Source organism: Falco biarmicus, chromosome 5 (genome assembly GCF_023638135.1).
Source record: "Falco biarmicus isolate bFalBia1 chromosome 5, bFalBia1.pri, whole genome shotgun sequence".
NCBI lineage: Eukaryota > Metazoa > Chordata > Aves > Falconiformes > Falconidae > Falco > Falco biarmicus.
In genome coordinates, this window is record NC_079292.1 from 62,487,350 (window position 1) to 62,507,463 (window position 20,114).

General features: G+C 36.3%; 1 protein-coding gene across 1 annotated transcript in view; it reads left to right on the forward strand.

The window, feature by feature from the left end:
* IGF1 (insulin like growth factor 1) overlaps positions 1–20,114 on the forward strand; it is a 56,506-nt gene that overhangs the window by 20,177 nt on the left and 16,215 nt on the right. Inside the window, exon 3 of the mRNA XM_056341736.1 lies at positions 19,577–19,758. Coding sequence (XP_056197711.1) covers positions 19,577–19,758 — 182 coding nt within the window. The remainder of the gene's footprint in view (positions 1–19,576; positions 19,759–20,114) is intronic.

Consider the following 20,114-nt stretch of genomic DNA (forward strand, 5'->3'; position numbering starts at 1 on the left):
CTATAAGCAATGACGAAGAGCATGTAACAGAAGAATGTAATCCTTCCCTCCTTTTCTTCAAACCTAAGCACTTTTCCAAAGAATAGCCTCTTTCTGCTCTTACTGGAGTGACAGAAATTGCCTCATTCTTGCAAGCTACAGAATTTCCAGGGCAGCAGCAAAGCACTGACTAGGAATAGGTCTTGTTGCCAAGTGGCTGATAATAAACAGAATTCAGTATTGCCAGGTACTACTAAAGGGAATGACACGTACCCTTTGCCTCAAATGACATGTGGTAGGGAGTATCTGGTGCTGTCTGTTACCTGTCCTTTTAGAATATCAGTATATTGGAGCTGTAAAACGGAGGTGCTGTGTTGGATTGATTTTCCCTTTATGTGATCAGAGTCATCAGCAGTGGTGTAATGTAGCCTTTGCCCTCTTGATAACACACTGAGGAGACCACTAACACTGTATTTATGATGCATAAAAATTTGAAGTAAAGGCTTACTATACCCTGTAGGCTGCATACTATTAAATGAGTTTTGAGGCTATGCTTTCAAAAGATAAGGGACGATATGCCCCATACAACACCATTGTCCAGGGTAGACTGAATTACAGTTGCTTTGGCAAAGATAAAAGGACCTGAATTTCTCTAGTAACACATAAAACAACCACCATCTGTTTTTTTTAACCCTTGGTAATTGTAATTGCTACTTAAAGTGCACAAGAATTCTGGACACAGATTACTTCCAGTATCAAACCCACAGTCACTTGATTTCTTGATATGCTGTGTAAGATGATCTTGTTGCTAACTAGTTTCTCATATATACAGAATACTTATTTATAAATTTTGGACCTGTAAGAAGAAATGATGAGATGATGAAATGTATGAGTCCAGCACTACACAGTTGTGGCTAATGCAGTCCCTTTCTGTGTGATCCATGAATCCAGAAATACAGATCTGGATATGAGAAGTCTAATTAGTGTAAACTCTCTCTCACCTTTTATATTTTGGAGGAAAGGCCAAGTGTTTCTGTAGATAGGCAATGGATAAAGAATAAAACAGTGGGGAGGGCTATGACTATTTCTAGCTTTGGGACTAACTAACTTACATGACCTTGAACAAACCAATTTTATCTGTATTTGTCTTACTTTCACCATGTGTGAAAATGAGGCAATGGTGTTTATTCACCTTCTAAATGCTTTTGAAATCCCCTGATTCAGGTAACCATTCAGATTCATCCAAAAACTTTTTAGAAGCTCCCCATCTATAACTCAACCACTGGAAGGGTTAAAGTTTTAAGCAAAATGCCACATTGCAGCAAGGATGATAAATTATAGATAATAGTCTATCAGATTTAGGAAGACAGTTCAGTAAATACAATAAAAATTGGTCTGTTTACATAAGGGATAAAAATTGGCTACTACTTTCAGACTAGAAGTTAATGTATGCTATACGACTGCAGAGAGTCCTGCAAACCATTTTTTAACAGTACTATAAGAGTTACATAAAACTTAATGGCAAGTTAAGTAGATCACCCCAGCAGGCCCTCTGCTTACTGCAAGTATATGGCACAGAGTTCATAGGTTACTTGAGACTCATTCTCCCAGCCAAACGAGTCAAACAATAACACTTCTAGGCTCTGAAACACTTTTCCTTGGATTTCAGCAGAAGCAGATGTGGGGCTGACTACACGCTGAACAAAAAGAATATTTTGAAAAGAGAATGGCAGAAAAAACATAAGCTCAGCTTGCAGTTTATGTGTAATCATCCTTGCCTTTCACCTTGACACCAGCTTTCTAATATTACCCTCTTCATCTGAAGATCAGTGCAAAGCTTCAGTAAATTGGAAGCTCATTTCTTCATGTGTGCTTCAGATCCCTCTGCTAAACAAATTGGTGCAGTGTTTCAATCTTCATTTTACTTTAGCGTGTAAGTTCTGAGTCATCATCATTTAATTTTCTCCAAGCCTCCAGCTCGTGTTTTCTGTTTTTCTTCCTGGATGTGTCATAACAACTGAATTGTACCACCCCAGTAAAATGGTGAAGCCTAGCAGACATCTGCCAGCAACAAAATACTGAGCTTTCACTCTAATTCCCCACACATTCCACTTTTCACACCGCTTTCCTTGCATCCTCTCAATAAAGTGGTAGAGCCTAGCAAGCAATTTCTTTTCATTCTCCTCAACATTCTGCTAATGCTAACGCAGAGATGAGGCAATAAATCAAAAGAGTCGCCTCACAGAAGAGCACACTTGCCTTGCATGCTCTTTTCCTAGCCCTGTTTTTATCAATATTCTCGTGAGGTTAATTTCCTGAAGTCAGTGACTTCCCTGTAGGTAGGACATCTGTCAGTTCTGGGTCAATACTGCACTAATGAACTGTGAAGGTATTATTTTTTGGAATTGCTAAGTAATTTTGATTTGGGAAAATCAATTGAGAAAAGTTGTACTCTTTCTAATTTTACAGAATCTCTGCTCAGAAGTTTCCAGTATTTTTAAGGCAAGAAGAATAGAAAAAAAAATAATCCCTTAGTTTGAGCTTTGAGATATCCATCATTAATTTAAAGGAGTCAATATTTTAGTATATTTCTTCTAAAAAACAGTCATTATACACCATAATTGCATGCAGAAGAAAAGTAAGATAAAGGTGTTACAAGCAAGGCAGAAAAATTTTGTCTGGAAAGAGATAAAAATGATGGATAAAAAGAAAACATAATTTAAGACAGAGGAGCCTTTAAAAGTTGCTAATAAAGTTCTGTATTTGGCAGCTACCTTAGCTGAACTAGGACTTTGATTCCTTTGAGGGTGAATAATGTTTGAACCAGGTTTCAAGGACAGTTCTCCTCTCGTAAACGCTCAGCACATGCAACTCTGTCCAATTTTTCTTACCAGATCTGGGTTGAGCAGTGATTGCACCATGCGCTAGCAATTGCATGTCGGTGGATAGCTATATAAATATCAATCTCACAGTCCTGGTTAGCACAAAGTGTGAAGCATCTCTATAGAAATACCCACACCAGATCAGCTAACTGCAAAGTAGACACATCTCATTTAACTTCAATATCAGTAGAGTCCAAGAAAAAATGCGTTTAAGAGAAACCTCACCTCAGTGTTCAGATGGGGAAATGTCATTATCAGACAGCAGGCTCAGTTACGATAGCAGTAAAAAATGACAACAGCCATTCTAAAGAGCAGGCTCGTTGCCACATAACAAGTACTTGAAATTATCGTGAGGGGGGTATAGAATGAAAAACACTTGTAGCAGCCCAACTCTTCAGAGAACTGAACTAGAATATACTTATACTGATAAATACCTGTACCTACCTTTACTGAGAAATACCTTATAACCTTGGAAATTTGCAAATTTTAGTTGAATTTAAACATGCAGGAAACAAGTGCACATATCTTAACCAAAGTAATTTCCTCTTTGCCTCCTCCCCAAATTCCACTTTCACATCATGGAATCACAAGGGTTATTCAATAAAACAGCCACATACTTCAGCGAAATGTCCCACATTTTAATAGGGACAAAACCATATGGCTTATAATCTGATTGTCAGAAACAACCCAATAGTTTTAGCTGCACCTTTCTCTTTCCCATTCCTTTACAAGAAGAAAACAAAGGACCTAAAACATTTATCAAAGATGCACAATGCACAAAAACTGAAACCCCGACAGTTAAGGTCTGGTTAAGTTATAACATTGTTAAGGCAGAGATTAATATTAGAAAGTGTCAGACAATCTGAAGTTCAGGTGTTGTTACCTGCTCCAACTATTAGTGACAATAGCAATATTATGGTGCCAAACATTGTAATTTATATGTATGATTACCAAACTTCATGTTCTGCTGCTCAGTTGATAATAGTGTTATGGGATATTTAGTTTGGTTTTGCAGAAGTGTTTAATTTTCAAACACTAGTATGCACTTTGTGCAATAAGACAGGATGAATTGCTCTTTAGGGATTGGGCTGCCCCTCACTGATTCCAGCTTGAGCTATACCAGATGCCATATAGCCCATCCAGAAGAACTAACTCTTAATCTTTCTTCTTCTACATCCACTAAATACAACTGTATATAATTGTGCCAGAGCACTGAGACAATAATTAATGAATGGTCCATCAAGAACTCTGGAGAGGTTTCATCAATTTCTGCAAGGAAATGAATCAAAATGAATCTGAGCAAGATATAGGACATGGTGCAATAATGTCTGGTTTCTTCTGAATAAAAAGAAAGAAAACATGCCCTATCACTGATATTTTATCTTGATCCAGTATAGTGTTTAATGTGAAAATATACAATGTGAAATAATAAATTAAGAACATATGTTGCATTAGGAAACAAATATGGTACTCAATGATTGCTACCAGCTTCAACACTAAAATGTTAACAGTATGTTTGAATTTTTAAAGACTGGATTTCTTAGCAATTTTACAGCATATCACTTTGAAAGACCTTGTAGCTACTTGCCAGATGTGTTGTACTGGTAGAGGAACACTACAGCAGAGAGCTTATTTATCCTTAGATCACCCCACTATTTTTCTTTCAAACCAGAGAAATTATTTCTGAATTTCCTAATGATCTTGCAAGATAAACATTGAAAATTAGTAGAGCTAGAAATTACTATATTAAAAGGTGTATTATATTCTTTAATTCTAGTGCTAAGAACATAAACCTTTCCTAAGTCCTACTTATCAGTACAATGACGTCATCCTGGAGTAGGGGAAAGGATAATCTTCCTCGTTGCCGCATTATTGAAGAATGGCAAGGAGTTCTGATAAATGTCACGCATATATATTTAGTTATAACCAATACTAAACAGTCTTTTACATCAGATGGAACATGTAGTGGATTTTAAAAGCCGTATTTTGCTTATATATTTCTAGTACCTTTCCTCCCTACAATACAGCAACATGTTCCAAGCATTTTTCAATGCTTCCTCTCTCCTCTTTGCCTTCACTCTGCCAGCTGTCACTTTAGTGACATTTCCCAAGCATGAAGCTGACAAAGGGCAGGGTAGGGCTTAAGTGCTTAAGCTGTGGAGATCAGTAGCAATATTTTAAAATATCAACATAACTCAGTGTTTTGGGAACAATTTCTGACACCGTTACTTGGACAGCACTGTTTACTACGCACCCCCTTGCACTGAATACAGTTCAGTCATTTTAGAAACTTAAAAGGTTACTAAACTACAGCACACAGCTATTTTATCTGTAAATTTCCTGGGTTTCTACCATAATACTTCATTTAAAATAGAAATGAAGGAACCCTACCCTGACTGGTACAAGGAAATTTCTGTATAGACAATTAAGAAAACTATTAATGATGCAGAAAAGAGAACAAAGGACAGAGCACAGGACAGATACTTGAGAAGCGTTTTACTTCCTGATTTGCACATCTTCTCTATCAATTTATTTTTCAAATTCTAAAACTGTATTTAAAGGTCAAAATTATCTGCAATTCTGGTCTAAACAAGTTCAGGACGAGTTATCCCATGGGAGTGCCTTCCTCCGACAGCTAAGCTTTCTTCTCATTTTCTAGGTTTTGTCTGTTATTTGAGCCACTGTAGTCCAAGATCCAAATACTGACAGGAAAAACTACTGCAACATGCAGAGCTAGCATAAGCATTCTCTTCAACCTGTAAAAATACTCGTCCCACTTCCGAGATTAAACTAAGTCAGCCACTCCAACAGGAGAAAGGCAAGTCAATGTGATTTTCAATAGCTTCCAAAAATCTTACCCAGTGACCATAATTTTAGGAAACGTTCAAGGTAAGACTTCCAGTTTGCCTGCTGGCTTCATGACGGCATTTATCATTCTCGTGTGTATCTATAAACTGAATAGGAACCGAATCTTAACTTGTTGTTCAGAAACAGTTCTGCAGTGTTTCTTTTCTTTAAGTGTTTACTGTAAGTGTTTCTTACACATTCTGTGGTAAGAAGGAGTGAAAATTATCACAGGCCTCTCTGATACTGCCCGTAGGTGACAGTATCACGATACACACAGGTAATGTCTGTGCAGCAAAGACAGTGAGGCTGTTACATCCTAGAGTGCAGGCATACCCTGGCACCGCATGCAGCATGTTCCCACTGCTCTGAGTTGTAGGTGCTGCCACACTGCTAACCAAGTGTGAAGGAGCCCTCTAGTGTAAAAAAGAAACTGAACCTAGCACCCATATTTTGCACACACATAACGCAGCAAAGCAATGACTACAATGCCACTGTCAGTCTCCCGGCATTCCAGCAACACACACTGGCCAGAAGATGCTACAGTTATAAAACTTCCTGGATCTCAACTCTGAAGGAAAAAAAGTATATATACTTACAGCTGGTCTTTCAGGGCTAATGTGTGGCCAGCCATAAAACCAATCTTAATCAAAAAAGGAATCCAAAACTATGAGCATTAAGCAGAAATAGACTGCAACCTCTGTCAAATAATTTATTTTTATTTTTCAGTAGACTGTGAGCTTCAGAACAATTGATAGAAGGCATTTAAAGGACAGAAAGCCTTTTTGTAAAACTTATGTACTAGGGTAAATTTTACCTATTATGTGCTGATCACTCGAATCTTCTGGAGACATAGCCAGTTTGCTCTATAATATAAATAATATACAGGAAATTCCAGTGTTCAGGTCTACCTGGTAGTGATATGGCTTCATTACAACAGCTCCATCTCTCTATCTTGTATGATTGAGAAAAAAAATCCAAATAATTACATGTAATTCATGTAATATTCACATAATATATATACAGTTGAAGACACAAGAAGCTGTTGGAGAGATGGTATATGCCTCCACGGCACCTGCAGTATTCTATTAAGACCCTGCATAGTAGCTGTTGGCAAAAGATCACAGTCATGCAAATAGAGACAGACAGACATGTAAAAAGTGAAAGAGATTCAGTCCCACACAGGTCCATAACAGGCAGCTGTTTCCTGCATCAAAGCTTTTGGTTTGTGCTTGATGTCACTAAGATTAGAATAAAATAGCAAGTATGATGTTTCTGTTGATCGTATTTTATTGTCACTAATTCTAAATGAGATATATGTTAAATTTTTCTGGTCTAAAATCAATATTGTTCTGAAGCTGTATAGAGAAAACCATATGCAATAGTTTATTTTTGTGGTTTTAATCTTTAGAGTGATCACAGTTGATTGCACAGCAGTTTTATGATGCTGTATGGAAAGTCAAAACAATTATAAAGTTTAAATTGATAACAACTTACTTAATACCCTGCTGTCTAACTGCTAGAGGGATAAACAAAGAACACCTAGAATGCTGGAATGAGTTTAGGAAATTCATTAGAAAAGTTATGAAGTGATGTTAGAAGAAGACAAGAAGCAATGCATGAGAGGCATAAGCAACTGTCAGATGACGAGAGATTGCAAATAATTAAGCAAAATCGCAAGAGATGCAGTTTAGATAATCATTTAGAAGCAAAGAAGAGAAAACACAGACCCATTTTAGACAAACAGAATTGTGAAAGTGACTTCATTTTACTTTCATTTAGAATTCATCCTGGATGTGGATGTGAAACTTTTCCGAATTTCACAAATGGAGAAAATGAGTTCTGCAAAATTAATGTATCATCCTGGTTAAGGCCCTGACGCTGGAAACCTTATGTGAACAGCCACTCTCACTAATTTTACTGAAATTCTTACTTTCAGACAGGCTGCACAGCCTCCTTGGGTTATTTTGGCACCTCCTTTTCTGGCTAACAAAGAGAAGTTCAGAGGAATGTAAAATGCAAAACAAGGGGAAAAAAATAATCCAACTTTCCCAAACCACAGAAAAAATTCATTTGGTATACATTTTGACCAAAGGTTCAGTGAGAGCAATGGTTTTATTTTATCCAAAGATCACTCTCAATGGAAAAAAACTCTGAAAAGTTTTGGTACAGAAGGACTAGGAGAAAGATATATTGTACTCAGGCATCTACATCCACACTCAAAGAGTATAAATACTAAGAGTGCAGGAGGCTGCAAGTATTATCACAATAATGCAACAGCACTTTTAGAAGTCAGGGTCAGAGGAAATTGTATAGATTATTCCACTTTTTAATGATATTTGAGTGGCTAATGACAAAGCTAATTTGAATATGTTATTTTAAAACTCCCACTTATTAACTGCACATCTATAAGATCTGAAAATGATTTAAACTCCCCTAGACATTTGCCCCTTCCTTTAGTTGTATCAAATCAGATAGAAGAAGCAAAAAAGAAAAAATTACAAGCATTTTGGTGTTCTCGTGGGGGTTTTTTTGTGTGGTAATACTGTCTTCTATCCTATTTGATTTTGTTTATGTGTATCAAGGTCAGATTTAATTGTAAAATTAACTGCAATTAACTACTTAAGTATAGTTATTGAGAATATTTATGACCTTATTAAGTCAAATTTTGGGTACCAACAGAGTATGCCTTAACATAATCTTCCTTTGTACAGCTTGACTCTTAATGTCATATTTGAATACTGGATTATTAATTTCAAATGCAGCTAAGTAAGTTGCAACTACAGAACTAAAGACTCACAACAAAAACATTTGAAAAGGCCTTAATACTGATACCTATGTCGAAGAAATATCTTCATCCACAACTGAGAACCTGTGTTTTGAGATAATCAAAAGCTTTCTTTGAAGTCTTCCAGGCTATGAGATTTACTAGCATTTAAAGGAATAAAATTTAATGATAGGCGTTGAAGGCTTGAGAATTAAAAATGGCTGGGATTTCTAATAACCAAAACAGGAATAAAAGAGAATCTTTAGAAATGCACTTCATTCTGCTTCCTTATTTTGTGTGATACCATGTAAGCCCTCCACTGGCCAAGTATGCTTAAAACAAGTATTTTTTTCAATGTTACACAATATTTTTTGTTTCTTTTTTTGCATAACCATCATAGCTCCTGAGCAGGGATAGGCTCAGCCTAATGAAGTGGATGTCATGAAGTGCAAAAACACTGGCCCAGAGTTGGGAAGAATGGTTTTGTAGACTGAAGCACATCTAACATTTACAGACTCACCATTAAGCTTACATATTTGCACACCAATAAGATAAATGGAAAAGTCTATGACATTGTAAGCATATTTATTCATCCTACTTCTTTTCTGCTGAATTGGATTCCCTTGCTTAAATGATTGTAGATGCAAGAAGTTGTGACTCAAAAGAGGTCAGTGAGCATGTGGAATTTAAAAGCTAGATCAACTTCAGCATTGCCACAGCCCTTTTAAAGTTTGTGGTATTCCTGTACAATCCACAAAACAGACCTAGGAAAACAAAAGGACAGCAAGTTTGCCAAATAAGAGAAACCATTGAAAAACAGCTTAAAGTGATGCGGGGGTTTCAATCATTAATCAAGTCTAAACAAGTTGGAAAGGAAATAGTAAAAGAAAGGAATAATTCTGGTTACTTAGAAAAACTTCTCTTTAGATGGAAATGAATTTTTAAAACCTTTGAACTTCCCTGAAAAGGCCATTGAAACTTAGCAAGTGAGAATGTAAAAAAAAATGTGCTCAGAAACTACATTCCCTTTTAAAAACTGTGACTGGAGAGAAGACAGCCCTGTAAAAGGAGGATTACTTCCTACTTGCTTCATAAACCGATTTTACTGCCTATAAGCACTTTAGTTTTCAATGATCCTACAGAAACTGTAGCTTTGGTATTTAAGATGTTATACTGGAACCAGTTTCTCCCTGCACTATACCAACATTCCTTTATAATCCCTCTACATGTACTAATAACAGGCTGAACTGGAAGGTCAAGGAGAACAAGAGTAGTTTCATTTATGATTCAGCAGTGACTTTTTTTCTTTATGTTCCTGTCAGTAGAACTGATGCTCCTAGCTCCTATCACTAAAGAATGGAGCTAAAACTGGTAGAAAACCGGTGTGAGTGAAAGGTGAGTCAAGTGTAACAGTATATTTTTTAGCTAGGTTTAGTTCTGGTTTTGTTTTCAGACAAAACTCCCTGTCCCTTCTCATCCCAATGATTTCATCCTCGCTCCCTCATGACTATGGTCTCCACTGGAAAGTTTCACTTTTTTCTTTTATCTCATTAAGAAGGTTTAACAAGAGCATCATGACCTCAAACAAATGTTTCATTTCAAGATCAGATTTTTACATGTCCTACTGACTCAAAAATAAGGTTAAAGGAAGACAGGTATATAGTTAAAGCATTAGCCTGGTGTTTATGTTGATGTAGATTCGGTTCCTGACACCGTCACAGCCTTCTCCTGTGCAAATAATTGATAGGTAGATTCCTTAAATATTATTCAAATTAAGTACTATCTTTCTCTGCAAAGAGCTCTCTTAATTTAGGATGAAATACAGTTTAACATCAGTGAAGATAAAAGAATGTGTCTCTTAATCTTTCTTTCTTAATTCTCTTTCTGAATGTAGTGGTTAATTTGTCCTTGCTAATCAGGAATCTTGTAAGTCAGTCTTCATAAGTAAAAGTATCCTAATATGCCAAAAGTAGCAGACAATCAAAAATAAGTTTTCCGGAAAATAGTTCACATTTAAAACATTGGCCATAAGAAAACTAATTGCTGGACTTTTATCAGAAGCATTAAGTCATCCTGCCGTGCTTCAGGTGATTTTTTAAGTATTTAAAGTAATGTCATTCCATCTGGTACAGAAAGGTTCAATAATGAAAGTCTAAACACGATTCAGACAGTACTGCACAGGTACAAAGATGATTTTTGTTTATTCCTTACCCTCTGTTGCTGCACCATTGTGCAAGGTGGGATGCTTCTTGCTGACAAAGCCCTCAGCAATGATATCAGAGTTCACTAAACAGAGCTTATAGCTCTAGACCTTAGAGCACGTTCAAGTAAATCCACCGAAGTTAATTGCATTAGACAAATAAAAAACTAGTGTAAGTGAGAAGTCAGCCAGGCCCTTAACTGTCACATTCTTTCTCCCTCCTACTTTCTTTTCTATTGTCGCACTTGTTTCTAATGAGGGAATTAAAATTGTCTGCCTCTATAGTAGATAAGATGACAGTGGTCTGTGCTCAGCTGCTTACCCTCCTGTAAGAGCTACTGCTGTATAAATAGAAATAAAAATTGTGATGTGTGTCGATAGGTGTACTCCTGGATAGTGTGCACGGTATTAGACCTGAGTCACTTAATGCAACAGCCATTCAGCCTTTCTGCCTCTAACCAGATGATGACTCCAAAATGCAGGAACAAGAATACTATGTTAGTTATTTGTTATGTGCTTTTATTTCTCAAAATAAAACTGAGAAAGAGTATCTACAGAGATAAAAATCTTGATTAGACCTTGCAAAGCAATGTACTGCTTGTTATGTGGACAGTGGCATTAACCACATTGCAGTCATTCTGCTTCACATTGTGCATCAGTATCCTTTTGTTCTTATCTCCTTCAAGGAATCACATCACATCCATTCCCTGCAAATCTCTCTAGATGCCACTAAGATAGCATTTAGTCACTGAACTGTAAGGCTGGAAGAAAAAGCAAGTGACGGTTCATTATAAGCCTGATGCAAAGCCTACTAATAGCAATGGAAGTCTTTTCATTGATTTTAATAGACCTTGGATCAGGTTATATGTAAGTAGCTTCTGGCACCTGATTCATCAGGACCTAATCCTGACTGCACCAAAAGATTTCCCAGTGACTTCAGCAATGCTAGGATTTCACCTACTTAGGGGTTTTGCATTGTTACTCATTTGGTAATCTAAATAAAAGGCAGTTTTACATTGACTATGGGATAAGAAGGGTGTGAAAGGTCCTATCTTGATTGATATCTTTCCAGCACTCGGAGGTGTAAGCAGTAATTATCTACTGTGAGAGCATATACAAGAAGAGGAAAGAATGTATTATTATGGATGGATGACTGTATCACCATTGTCCTCCTTGATGCACTATAGGGGACAATATTCAAATGTAACAATGACCTACAGGTTTCTAATTATCTTGTCCTAAATCCTGATAAACCTGGCTGTTCTTGTCAATAGTGAATTTCTTTCCAGCAAAGCATTTCCCTTGCCAAAGTATATATTTTTTGGCAGCATCTGGCACTTTCCAGCCCTGGAATCTGATGTAGGCTTGTAAATTGTGCTAGGTTGGCAAGGTTTTCACCCTCTAGAGCACTGAATTGGTGTAAAATAATACATTATATTGTTTCCCACTCTTTCTGCTATTTTTTTTCCTCAAAAGAATTCTAAACTCTGAAATTTCCGTTTCATATCCCAGTGTGATATTCACAAAACTATAGGTCTCTCTCTTCACACGTTGCGACTGGCTTAGGAGCTACTGTCTGAAGCATAACGTCTCTCTCTCACACATGCTTAGTGTAACGGCCTCCAAAGCAGCCGTTCATAAAAAGGGCAGAACACAGCACAGCTATATGTGAGAGGAAATTTGTTACAACTGCTGTACTTTGGAAATAAGTTTAGGGGAAGAGGTTTGTTGGGTTGTTTTTTTTTCCCATTAAATACACAATGAAGAAAAAAAATGCTTCTGAAAGCATATTTCTAGAGGGAAAAATTACCTTCTTCAACTGTGTGGCAGACTAAACACAGACATATAAATTAAAAATTAAGACACCTTTTGGAATAAATCTACATTTGTCAGCTAACAGACTCTTAAGAAGGAAAATAGTTATTTTACTCTCCATTTGAAACATCAAAGAGTTCTCATTTTTTCATAAGGTGCAGCTTATATATCTTAATTATTCAGGCAAAACACTCTGTGAAGTCTTCATAGATTTCTCCTATAGATCAGTACCAAATACCTACGTTTTCCCAATCTTCCCTAGAATTTCAGAGCAATGAGGAAACATCTTCTTGTCTTAGACTTGGTAATTAATGCAATCCAATATTCCACAAGCTAGTAGTGCTAGTGCAATATCTTAACATTAACAAATGCATATGCTTTGATAAAGATTTTACTTGTGCATACTGATAAAGCTTATCCTCTATTCTCATGCATATTAAATTAGACTTCAGAGCTAGAGCATCTATTCATTGAGCATTTATAAATGCTAATATATGCTCATTTTGATGAATACAAACAAAAATCAGTCTAAGTATAATTATTCTTTGGCACTAACAAAACATTGACAGAAAATGGAAGCTAAAAATTAAATATTGTAGCTTCAAAATGCATGCAACTTATTTACATGAAAATCAGATTGCCTACTTCGCAACATTTAAACCTTGAGGTATATCTGGTTGAGGGACTTTACAACAGTTCACAAGATTTGTTGTTTGCTTGTTTGTTTGTTTGTTTTAACAGTTCATATAAGTATCAAAATACAGGCATTTTCTGCTGATTGAACATTGACTCATAATTTTCCAAATAGAGATTAGAAATTCCAGAGTACCCTCAAGAAGTATTACCAATATAACATTAAACCATTTGTCTAAGATCACAAGGAGATTAAAAGTGATATCAACAACCTCTTATTTTGCATATGCATGCATTTATAATGCAAAAATAGACAAGAATACTAGCCTGATACACAGGACACAGTCAAAGAGGTATGGATATACATAATTAAACATCAGAATGGCTGGTAGGCTTTTTAGAAAAATGTGTGTCATTATATTTAATTGTTACAAAGGAAATAAAAGAGAACGTACTTTGTACTCCACTGGTAACATATATTTTGTGATTTAGGACAAGTCACTTTCTTTGGAATTCATTCTGTTTTGAGTCCAACTACCTAGAAGTAGTTGTGTGTATATTCTAAGACTAGAGCAAGTAGCTTTATCTGTAGTTGATGAAAGAACACAGGCTCTTCCAGAGGACAAAGATTCATTTCATTTTAAGCAAAGCATTCAAAACAGGAATAAGTCACTCTCCAGACACACCTGCTTGTTGACTTGGCTATCATTAGTTAGACCCCTAATTTTCACATACTAAAACTGAGTAAAATGCATCTCAGACTTAGCATCCCTAGTCCTCTGTGCCACCATAAGGCAGAGAGTACGTGTAACTCAGAAACACTCAAACCACCAGCTCCCAGTCTGGATCCAGCATACAGGATGTGCTTGTTCAGTTACTGCATTGTAATATAGCACCACAGACTCTCAACCTTGTTCAGGCCATGGAAAAAGTCTGTCTGACTGACCTACTACCTCATAGTATGCTTGCACACATCCAGACACTGTAAGCTACAAACTGGACACAGTGGCAAATGAGAGAAAATGTTTGTCATCACACTTCTCTGGAGGATCTCTCAAAGAGATATCCCAAAACTGCTATCAATGCTTCAGAATTGTACAAATTCTATTACCCTGATGTTTTGTGAAACATTTTGAGCTTCTCAGTACAAGATTATAGTATGCTCATTGGTCAATAGTCTTTCACATTAAAAGCTGCATTTATAGCTGAAGATTGACTGTACTGGTTGGTTAGGAATAATTTCACTGTTTTCACATTTATGATATTTTTCTGAATTACAGTCTAACTGGCATTCTCAGGTTCTGCTGCGGGGCTAAAAGAGACACTATGTACAGCAGATATAGGGAGTCACATAAAAGCACCAGGACACGTTACCCCAGTTCTTCCTAGAGTCCTGCAAACGGTACCTTAGCTTTGTGTTTCTCCTGGCTATTTCTCACGTAATTTCTAATGTTAACGCTACAGCAGTAGATGATAATTCCCCACAAAATGCTGATTAGTTTGGCAACTGAAACTTCTATAATCCACCTACACCAACGCTTCTCACATTGAAACCGTCAGTAAAGCAGAACCAATGGCAGTACCAGGGAGATATTTTAGAGGGAAAGGGGGGAACAAAGAAACCAAGTGTAAACAAGCCCTACTGAATTACTCCACTGACTGTGCGTTATTTAAAGGGAAGTGCTGTTAGTACAGAAGCCAGCTGTTTAACTACTGGAATACTGTACCTTGGCCTGCTTTCAGGGGACTTCAGAACAGTGTGGTTACACTTTATATCTGCTTATATATATTATATAGCACATGGAAATAAACATTCACATATTTGGTACAGTAGATTAACTGAGAGCCAAAAATTCTATTAAGTAAACTTTGACCTACATGATATGAAACCTCGTTTTAGCTAGCAACTGACAAAAAAGGAAAGAAACCTCCAAGGAAATCAGTGTACATCAGCAAAAAGGAATGCCTAGGATTGTTATATGTCCACAGGCAGCACTTTGAAGGTTGAGTAACTATATGGAACTTTTCGTAACAGCTGGAAGGCAGCTCTCAAATTGTGTCAGAAAGATGAGAAAGAACTCTATGGGTGCCTAGTATACTGACACAGCAGGATCTGTCAGTATTTTAAGGCAATATCATAAAAAAAAAAAAAAAAAGAAAGAGAACACTGGTATTAAATGTGCAGAACCACCAGCCATTTGTTTACTAATATGGATTTTGGTCTAGAAATTAACTTAGGTGCTTAGTTACATCAATCCCTATGTAGGAAAGCACTCAGGCATGTGCTGTTGAATACATGCCTTATTCGAACAGAGGGTGTAGGAACATGAACATTTGCCTGGATCTAAGTGCACACTTTGGTAACTTGATGAACTGGGACCATCTGATCCTGCAGTCCTTCCAGAAGAAGATGGGCCAAATACTGATAATATCTGTAGAAGTGGTAGTATCTCCTTGTAATTTACCTCATCTTTGTCTGTGATGGCATCTTTGTATCCTGCAGCACGTCAAAGGACAGCAGCAATTTAAAATCTATTGATTTAAAGTTAGCTTAAACATCAGACACTTCTCAAAAGTAGAGTCAAGGATCATGATTACTGAAGAGGAGTAATTTTTCCTACTTTTTCTATTTATTTGCTCTATCTTTGTACAGCACTTTATTCTATTTCATATGAATTTTAAGTATACTTGATTGCTTATGTCTTTCAAAAACCTTGGGAAAAGTTGGGGGGGTTTAAGAAAAAAAATTAAACCATTTTACTTCACAATAATAATGTTATCTTTTTATGAAGCACGAGCATTTAGTATGCCATGTAATACATGAATGTTTAAGCCTATAAATAAATGTCAGGTTTCATTGCTGACCACATCATTAATGTGTTAGTGATTCCATTCCAAAATTGTTACATGTACCATACTGTTTTTTTAAAGAGCTATAAGATATTATATCCTCCTTCATAAAGTTGTTATTTCCTCAGAAAGAAAAACAAGTCATAGATGTCTTTGGTCTAGCTACAGTAAAAATAATTTTGAAATACACTGAGATACTCGCCTGAAAGGTTCCAGAATTCAGGATCTGTATTAACTGTTTACACATATGACAGTGCAGGAAAAATGTTGCTACTGATTACTATGTAAGGCAGGCAATGCTTCGTGAGTTATTCAAAATATTTTATCAACTTTATAAATGGTTGAATTCAGACACTGAAGGATAATATAATTTCCATGTAATCACACAGCAAAATAGTAGCTAGATGAGGATAAAACTCAGAACTGACAAATTCCAGGTAACAAAACGCTGTATAATTTCCTGCTTGATTTATTGGGAAGACTTTATACACAAGTAAATGAGTGATGTTAAGTTAGCGTACATGACTCTAGTTCTTCTACTTTATGTACCATCAAAGAAAAATAAAATGTATTCCTGTTGAAATGACTGTATTTATCAAAAATTCATAGATTTTGTGCAAGAAATGATACTGATAAACTGGTAGATCGCTATACAACCCATTGCATGTCACTGTTTTATCTTATATCTTCAGTAAAAAATAATTAAGGAAAGAAAACATCAGATTATGTAATTTAAAATGGGAAAATACAAGCCACGTTGTATAAGTACACACTTAACACAGACAAATCGGAAAGAACTACTAATTGTTAAGAGGAGATGAAAGATTTTCCCCCAAAAAATCACCGCTACCGACAAGTTCATCGTTGGCCTTAATCACAACAAAGCATCACAACAAAGAATCAAAGTTTCGAGACCTTGCAAACTTCACATTTCATTTATTTCTTTTATAACCCCGTCATGTACCAGTGAAACCCATAAAAATGCCACTATTAGTCATTAGACATTTATAGTCTTTCTACTCACAGAAGGAAGATTTCTTTTATCAGATTCTCTTGTTAACTCATGGCATTTCCTGGCCAACACATTTCATCTTACTGATTCTAAATTTTGTCACCTAGAGGTAATATTATCTAGTCAAGAACTAACATTTTTAAGATACTTAAGTGAAAAATATTAGTGATCCTGAAATCTTCTATTGGATTGATATTTTTTTTTTTTAATTAGGTTACTTCTTTTCTGGGTAGAAAGGACATGATAAGCCAGATGAAACTAGCTAATGAACTGTCCATCCCTATTTTTACTATTAGCAATAACCAGGGAATCAACCAAACCTCTATGCCGATTAGCTGATATGAAATACCATTTAAAGGAAAATTCTGGAACAGAAGCTTTTAGAGTGTGTTTCCTTATGAGAAGTTGGCAGACTGAGAAAAGAAAGCTAAGCTTACCTAATCAACTTTTTGTACCTACAGTTCAGCTGTATCTATTAGGAAGAGTTACACCTGCATAGCTAGTAACAGAATTTATCCTTCCATGTTTTATAATAGGAGCAAGTCTAAGTGTGCAACAGCTCTGGGTATCCCGCACAGTAATGACACTCCATGTTTTATCATGACTGCTAAATTTTAAATATATGAGGCTAAGACAACCTGCTTAACAGACTTCAGAAAAATCTCCAGGGAAAAGCTTGTACTTTATATTATAACTCAGTGAGTGAAAATAGTCTGGGGAAAAAAAACCACAACAACAAACCCAAAACAAAACACTGTGTCTTAATATTTATAATAATTTTCAGTGATACACAGAAAGCAACACACACGCACACAGACAAATCAAAATATTACTGTAATCTACTCCTGGCTTGCTGTTCTGTTTAGTCTTATGAAACAAATAATTTATCAGGCAATGTACAGTATAGAGGCCCTCTGTGGATTGCAATATACTAAGTAAGCATGTTTTTCTTTTTGTTTAATTTATAGTTCCTGGAAAAAAGACATTTAAAAGCCTATCGTCTGGGTTTACAAAGCTCATAGGGATAGTTAGTTGTTAGCTGACTATTGCTGGCTAAAATGTTAGACATACTTTACCACTAGAGGTCTTTTCATTTACGGATGTACTAAGGTCTCAAGGGTTCTTCATCAGTGGACACATGTTTTAATCATAGAGAATTGCAAAATGCAGCGGTATCTTCAAATTGAGAACCGCGGGACAAGTATATGAATATTAATCTATAATTTGCCTGCTGTATAAGCATTAGAGGCAATCATTTCCCAAAGAGAAACTGAATTTTCATCTTTTTTGATACCCTTATCCTTTATCTAGCTTGAGTAATTTTCTTAAAACATAAACTCCTGCCAAACTGAATAACAGATTTTTGGTCTCAGTGATAAAACTGAAGGGGGGTGGGGGTGGGAGCGGGGAGAAGGAAGAAAAAGAATTGGTAGAGCTGACTGAATTGAGTTACTTCACTTTTTGGCTCTTGGTGCAATTTTCTTTCCTTTTTTCCATATTTTTTGGTTCTTAACTAATGTGGATCAGTCTGTAAATGGAAACATTTAATGCTGAAAATGTCAAAACAAAATATTTAACCTTTTCAGAATTTTACTGTCTGAAAACAAATTCTACCAGAATTTAAAAATAGATGTAGTAAATAAGCAACTGCATATCAAACTGTGCTGCACACAAACAAGCCCAGGAAATAATGGGTCCGTAATCTTTGCATAGTATAGCACAGCAATCAACAGTTACTAAAGGAATCATAAATCACAGAAAAAAGGGAAAAAAAAAAAAAAAGAAGAGTGCAAGAGTTCTATGAGTGAAAATATTACCCTTCACTGGAGCCGAGTGAAAAATGCAAAACATTTGCCAATCAAGTAGTTTCTACAGATGCCCAGTGCAAACACAAAACACAGGAAAGACCATGTTACTTCAGTCCCATTCTCTACGTTGTGCAAAGCTATAGAATATAAAGTCTTTTGGTTTTATATGTTCCATCAGCCATCTTCCTATTTTTGCTACATTTCAGCGTTACCTCACTTCCAGCTTCCCACTAGTTTTTGAGCCTGCAGATCTCACAGCCTGTGCAGTGGTATACAGTATTTATTTCCCCTTTGGAACACACTCTGACTTCACATGGTGGCTCAGTGTTGCCTTTTCCATTAAAAAATACTTGCCTACAACACAGGCATGATCTAGATCTTTAAACACCAGCTGCCTCAGTCAGTTCAATGATCTGTTTTCATCCAAAAGCTAAAGGGCAAATTTTCTTTGCAAGGCTCCTAAATGCCAAATTTCAGCTTCCTCCCTTTCCATTTTTAATGCTAAGATAGTTCAAGAAAATCTTTTAATAATACTTTTGTAAGAAGATATAATTTTGCTGAAATGTTTAAATAGCAACCACCCATAGACAGAGATCAAAGCTGGCCATTTCCAGGAATATCTTTCGAAGCTGTATCTGAGAACAGGGTTTTAGAATAGATGCACACAGGCAGCCTCTAAAACTGTCATTGCTGATTCAGTTAAAATAATGCAAATTAATGTGATTGCTTCTGAGATCTTTGCATTTTCTTTCTAACATAAAAACTTTCCATTTGTGTTTTGAATAGGTAAGCCTACAGGGTATGGATCCAGCAGTAGACGCTTACACCACAAGGGAATAGTGGATGAATGCTGCTTCCAGAGCTGTGACCTGAGGAGGCTGGAGATGTATTGTGCTCCAATAAAGCCACCTAAATCTGCACGCTCTGTACGTGCTCAGCGCCACACTGATATGCCAAAAGCACAAAAGGTAGGCCAGGCTGGGGGGGGAAAGAAAACCAAAACAACCAACCAAACAAACAAACAACACCCCCACACCCCCCCAAAACAAAAGACCTACCCCTTTTAGTAAAGGAAAATCCTATCAAGGCTGGTAACATAGCAAACTGGTGTGTTCTGCGTACTAGGGATGCTGAGGTTTAGTTTTGGAACATAGTGTCTGTGGTAGGAATCAAGTAGGAAATGGTGTGTTCTATCTCCTCTCTTAGAACACTGAATAAAACATGGAATTGCTAAGCTAATAGTTATGAGGTTTTATCCTGCTACTGGGCAGTAAATGACAAGTACTCACATCATCTAATCATAAACAGCACCTAAAGCTTCTTT